This window comes from Gavialis gangeticus, unplaced genomic scaffold (assembly GCF_001723915.1).
Source record: "Gavialis gangeticus isolate Ggan-Ray unplaced genomic scaffold, GavGan_comp1, whole genome shotgun sequence".
Classification (NCBI taxonomy): domain Eukaryota; kingdom Metazoa; phylum Chordata; order Crocodylia; family Gavialidae; genus Gavialis; species Gavialis gangeticus.
In genome coordinates this window covers 88,803,786-88,810,476 of record NW_017729033.1, presented here as the reverse complement: position 1 = coordinate 88,810,476, position 6,691 = coordinate 88,803,786, and the positions used below count along the sequence as shown (strand labels likewise).

General features: G+C 47.6%; 1 protein-coding gene across 2 annotated transcripts in view; it reads right to left on the bottom strand.

The window, feature by feature from the left end:
* TSPAN5 (tetraspanin 5) overlaps positions 1-6,691 on the bottom strand; it is a 143,639-nt gene that overhangs the window by 8,476 nt on the left and 128,472 nt on the right. For both annotated transcript variants that reach the window (XM_019526400.1, XM_019526399.1), the window contains one exon: positions 5,188-5,313. In XM_019526400.1, coding sequence (XP_019381945.1) covers positions 5,188-5,313 — 126 coding nt within the window. The remainder of the gene's footprint in view (positions 1-5,187; positions 5,314-6,691) is intronic.

Sequence of the window (6,691 nt, the reverse complement as noted above, 5' to 3'; positions counted from 1 at the left end):
TAATCACGGTTTTCCATGGCCGTGCATCAGCCCACCACCTGCCATTTTTCCCATAGGCCTTTTGTCTTGCCAACCATGGTAACTTTCAGGAACCCAGCCCCAGCGGCTGGCAAGAAAAACCTGTATTTTATCCCTGAAAATGCACTGAGAATATTTCTAGTTTAGTTCAAAATACAGTTTGTGCTACATGGAAAAGGCACAGTTATGGGACGGGAGGGAGGACGGGCGGGCATGGATGAGTGATGGATTCCCTTCTGTAGCTGCTGAATGCTTGGAAGTACCAGTGCCATGTGGTGCCATCTGAACAACTCCAAAATTCACTTGTCCCCCACTCATCTTATATGCCTTAAAAATGGGATGCTGTTCTGCCTCAAAGGTCAGGGGAAGAGTCAGGCAGGTGGTATTTTTCTGTTGCCTACACCCTCTCTAAACAGATTTGACACACTGTAGGGAGAGAGTCACTGGCTCTTTTCCTGTTGCTCCTCCCTGACCAGAAGGCTCTGAACTGCAGAGCAGGAAAAACAAACTGTACCAGGGAGCATTTCTCAGCAAGGGAGCAACACTTTGTTCTTTTGTGGAGGCTAACTTTGTTCTGATGCAATACAGTGAAAAGTCTCTGTGAGCAATGGCTGTCCCATATGATGCATGCCCCCTAGTCCCTTAGACCAGGCCTGCCCAAGTCCCAGGTACAGCTCCTTCCCAGTCACCCCACCCCCACACCCACACACACACGCACGCACACGCACACACACAGAGTTCCTGCTGCTGTGGCAGCCAGGGTCTCTGGGGCAGGGTAACACTGCAGGAGGGGACCCGCATAGTAGCAGCAGGGCAGCATCTCGCACTGTTGATGCGATGGCAGTGAGGTGGAGCTTGTAATGCTCACGTGGCAGCAGTGGGGGGCAGGGGGCTGTATCCTCATTTCCCACGACTGTGGCCCCTCCTCGGACCCCTCCCAGTCCCTGGGAACCCCAAAATGTGAGTGCAAACACTCACCCCCCACAATCCATCACAGTCACACAAGCACACTGCAGAGTTTGGTCACATACAAGAGGACTGAAATTTAACTGAACTTGTTGTTTGAGAGTATGGAAAGGGAAAAAGTGAAAACACCCCCAGCCATACGTCACCCACTCATAAGACACCCAGAACATGGGTGCAGGCACTCCCCCGCTACCAATTCACACATTGCAAGGCATGCTGGCTAAGTGTTCACTCTCAGCCCCTGAGGTCAGAGTCCCAGCACTTCAACACCTAAGATGACTTGTATCTGGAGTGCTAGAGCTCTGTCCATGTGGACACTTCTGACCTGCAACACCTGTGAATGGTTCCCAATCACTGACATTTTGGAATGGTTTAGCTGCTATGTGCAGTCCCCTCTATACATTACATTTATGCTGCAAATAACATTTTATGGTTGACCTGTATGGCACTTTACTTGTCAGGCCCAGCGTCTGGAGGGCCCAGGACCAACAATCAGCTGATTGTCAGCCCCAGCTGGAGGCTGGGGACGTGGAAGCTGACAGGCTTCCCTGCCAGGGACTTTACATCCTGGCCAAGCAGCTCTGGCCAGATTGCTGGCTCAGGGGAGTGTCCCAGCAAAGGACTTTCCCCTCACTGGTGGCTTTTAAACCTTGAGCACAGAAGCTGAGTCAGAGCTGCCAGACATAGGATTTAAAATTTCTATTGTGGGAAGCCGTTTGGCTCTCTCCACCAATCCCCCATGGCCAACAGCTGCTGAAAATGGGGGGTTGACAAACAGCTGATTGTCTGCCCAGACATCTCTGGGGTGCTAGCCCCTATATTGGACCATATTTTGATGTAGTAATGACTTGTTCCAATTCAACTTAACCTTGTTCATGATTAAATGTAAGCTAAGCCAAAGAAATTCTGGTTTGAAACAAAAGAATGTTCCCACAGCTGCTGCACCACTTTGACACCAAAGGATTACACTTGTGTAACTGCATCCTGACAAGTGCTTACCTGTCTTAGGATCTTTTGCAGGTCCTACCTAACCACGTGGCAGAGAAATGAAATCCTGGATGTGAGGGGAGCCAGGTGAGAAGCCACACAGCCCCCAGTTTTACATGTGCGTGTGGGAAAAGCCTCATTGTGCAAGCTTAAGAAAGAAACGACTAAAATTAAAGTTCCAAGACCTAGATTATTTATTCCCCTCAGCATGTGGTCTTATTTTGAGATACAGGCACAGTATGCTCACAAATGCAGAAGTCATTTTCACATGGGCTGTGCTTATAGAATTACCTAAATTCATTTGGCTTTGTAAAAAAACCAAACATTTTAAAAAACAGGCAGTGATGACCACTTTAAGGGTGGGAATGGGGGTGAGCCATGTGGCCCAACTATAAGCCATTGGCCTCATCTGCAGCGAGGTTTGTTTCAGCATCTTCATAAAAGCAGGCAGCTGGTTGTGCGGCAGTTCCAAACTATTGTGATTATTGGTTCCCATCACAGATCTACCAGAACACAGATGGCTTCAGCATAAAAGGCAGACACTTCTGAGGAGAGGACAAGTATAGCAAGTGACACTGAAAGTGCAAAGCGAGGTACATTAGCAGGAGTGGGAAGTGTCTGTGGTACCTGGTGGCACCAGGCCTAGCTCTACTCAGTTGGACAGCACATAAAACAGAAGAACTAAAATTCACTGCAAGTGGAAAAAAAGCCATGACAGAAACTAGATAATACCACTACTGGTAAGTTGTCTTATTTAATCCATGTAAATAGAGTGACCATACTATTTTTAAGGAAATCTGAGATATGTCCCCTCCCCGCAAATCAGCAGGCAAATTGGGACGGGCCCCCGGGTCGATCCCAGCGTCCGAGGGGACCCAGGCAATGGTGCCCGGGTTCCACACCCGTTCCAGCCAAACAGGCACAGGGCGGGAAAGGAGTTAGCTGGGCCTAGGCAGGATAGAGCCAGCTGGGGCCACAGTCTAAGGGCAGAGCCTGGAGCTGCTCCCCCAAATATGAGTCCCCAGCAGCTGGGTGGGTAGCAAGGGGGAGGGACCCCCAGTGCCCTCAGCACAGGGGTCAGAGCTGCCCTCCCCTTCCCCCAGGAAAGCCCCACCCTCACCTGGGTGCTGCGCAGCAGCAGCCGCTCCCTGGTCTTGACTCCACTGGGCTGCGAACAGGTGAACTTGTCTGCCACATATGTGAGCAGCCAGCACTCGCAACAGCGCTCCCCCTGCCCTGCCCCAGCCAATACCTGCCCCAGGCAAGAGGAGCAGTGCCCAGCTCAGCCTGCCCCCTACATCCAGCCACTGCTCAGGAGGAGCCAGGCCAGGCAGTGCAGACAGGGTAGCACCGATCTGGGACTTTTTTCAATTCTCAGTAACTGGCTAGGACACCAGGACAACCTATAAAACCCATGACTGTCCCAGCTAAACCAGGATGTATGGTCACCTTATGTATAAAAGCTAAATGCATAACATCAGGCACGACAATAAATCAACATGTGTACCTCTGCCTATACCAAACCCTTCATGGTCACTGGGCTGTCTTCTGAAAACTTCACCCTTCCTTGTAGATTCTTCCCAACTGGTAAAAACACAACTCTAGCATGTTTTGTTTCAAAACATGGACCTGTATCTGTTTAATATGAAGTGAAACTTCAGTAAACAAACAACTCTGAAATGATCGCCTTCATGTCAGCTGACTGTAGCATAAAGAGGCCCGATGCCAAGCCAAACAGTTGGACTTCATTATCATCACAATAGTCTGTCATTGTAAAGAAGCAGAAATGCAGGAGGAAGGAAAGGTGGGGAAGAAGGGGAGGGGAAGAGACACAGAGAGAGAGAGATTTCCATTCGTATCTCAAATTCAAAGCAAATAATTTCTTTGGAACAGAGACTGGGATTTAATACATCCCAAGGATGCATGTCTACACATTGCCCTATGACAATGTTATTACTGCACCATGCTTTAGTACTTCCTAGTACTAAAGCAGAGCGCAGTAACTACCCATACTGTGCCCTGCACACAGCGCAGTTAGTTTTAGCCACTACTGCACCATGGTGGCATGCCAAAATGGGGAAGCGCACCACTACAGCAGAGTAGCTGCATGAGATCACTGCGCTGCCAAAGCACCACGTAGGGCAACGTGTAGGTGCACCCTTTGTGTAGCACCTAGCACAACCAGGACTGGCCTAACCCAGCTGCAGTCTTCAGGTACTACCACAGAAGTAATGCAAGTATAACTACTCACCTGAAAGCTTGCAGAGAAAAAAAAAATTTTTTGCAAATATTTAGTTGGTCTAATAAAAGATATCACCTCTGCCCCAAGAGTTTTGTCTTCCCTTAGACCAACACTGCTACAACCAATATCCCTAAAACACGGAGGATATCATATTTTACCATTTTAAAATGGAACTTCACAACATGAACAAGAAAGCAGCCAAATTCAACACCCTGCCTGCCATCTGACACCTTCAGGTAACTGGATTGCTTCAGCCATCGTCTGTTCCTATTTCGCATTCTCACTAAGCAGCTTTTTACAAACTGGCCTTTCCACCCAGGAGAAATCCCAATATCTCTGTTTTCTCCTCTGCAAGATGAAGTTCTTTTCTACCTGGGAGAGCTCTTAACATTTTTCAATTCTCCTTTGCCAGATGAAGGGCATCTGAGCCTGAAAGCTTGCAAAGAAAAAAAATATTTTGCAACTATTTAGTTGTTCTAATAAAAGATATGCTAACAAAAGCATTTACAACTCTTTTAACAAAAGAGTTATGCTAACAGAAGAGTTTTGTCAGCATAGCTACTATACACATTTGTTCAGAAATCAAGTTTATTTTAAATGTTCAGCTTTGCAGCTGCTGTTCAGCTGGAGAGGGGAAGGCAAAAAGTGAAACAACCCAATGATAAAACTGAAAGCAACCAGCACGTGACCAATTTTGGCCCTTAGCTGTACCCCTGTTAACATGCGCACCTGGCCTAGCCAACAATTCCTTCTGCCAAAAAGCAGCACGCCTGCACTACACAGTGAAGTCTTCCAACATTATCCCAGGGTTAAACAACAAACTGATGCTGAGTGTGCTGGTTGAACTTTGACATGGCTGGGAAGAACAAGGGGTAAAACAGACAACCCATGCCTCTCTCGAATACAGTGTGTCCTGCAGCAGTGTTTTAACACAGGTGCAGAAAGGCAAAATGGCCCATTTATTGTTCACTTACTGCAGGGTCTTTAGTACAGCATGAAAACGGCACGCCACAGCGCTCTCGACTCGCGTTGGAATCTGTGCAATTGAAGTAGATGTTGAGGTTCCAGTCGTCAGCTCCAAAGGCCCCGCAGCATTGCCACTACAGTAAACAGGAGAATGAGAACATCTTTATATCACTGCTGCCAACTTGCCCCAACCTTCCAAAGAGAACCTGAAATTCTCTTCTGGTCGCCTTTTCACTGAATTGTTTTTAAAAAGGGACCAGCTCAATCCTTCAAAGCGGCTCTTAAATTACTGAATAAATCTAGGGACAAGCAACCCTCCTCTTTAAGGATGTATTGGATGTAGGTAAAACCCACCCAATAAAAGAGGAAAAACATCCTCAGTAATAGAATAGTCAGTAAAATACGATGAGCCATATGGTCAGCCAGGGGAGGGCAGGGGATGGGATGGTATATAAGCAGGCACAGCACCACTGTAATTAGCAAAGTTGCCTTTCTACCAGCTGCAAATCAGACACAGTGCACACATCTTCACCAATTCTAAACTGAAGGTAGGTCAGGGTGGCACCTGAGAGACTAACTGGTTCCAGGAGGCATAAGCTTTGCCTACGACAATACCATCTGATTAAGTAGGGTGCCTTTCTCCTGCCTGACATCAGGCTAACATGGCTAACCACCTCACTAAATTTTAAAGTGAATTTAGTAGGTATAAAGACTTGCTGGACTGGTGATGCCATACATCAAAGTCCTAATTTCAAAGAAATTTGCACAACAAACAGAATTAGTTCTGGCTTTATCCACAAGCCCCTGACCCAACACCTGCAACCATTTCCTTTTCAAAACTTGGGAAGCTAGCTTGCTCTCTATGCTCACCCTGTCTTTGGCTTCTCTGCTGAGACAGCTGATTGAGTTGTAATGGGGAGGGTGTTTATTTGGATGTGATCTAATTTCCAGCGGGCAAGACTTCTGTCTTACATAAACCACTGGTTTTAGATAGAAACACCTTCTCACCACCACCAAGCTGGGGCCAGGTGTACAAATCTGTAGCACATTACTTACCCACTTGTCCAAGAAAAAAAATCTAAGTATCAATATAAAGTGAATTTAAGTGTTTTAAGCAGTAATGTAACTAGGGGGACAGGACAAGCAGTGTATCAGCCCTGGGTGCTGAATTAGTGGGGATGCCAAAATGGTGTTGTGCGTCTCCCCACCAAGGCTTTGCTGCAGCAACAGCAGCAGCCCCACACTGCCTGGCTCCTATAGCCAGATAGGCATAGCCCTTCACCCAGTAATGTATCTGGGGCACAGATGATGAGCAGAATGGCACCCCTCCCTTTGCCACGGTAAATGCAGCTCTGTACTCAGTAGCATATCTAGTGGGTGCGGAGCAAATGCAGCACCAGGGGCTGGTCTCAAGAAGCCTGTATCATGGGGTTGCTGCAGCCAGTATACAGCAAGTATATCCCCCAGTAGCAGCAGCAGCCCAAACCCGCACTACTACAGCAACAGCTGCAG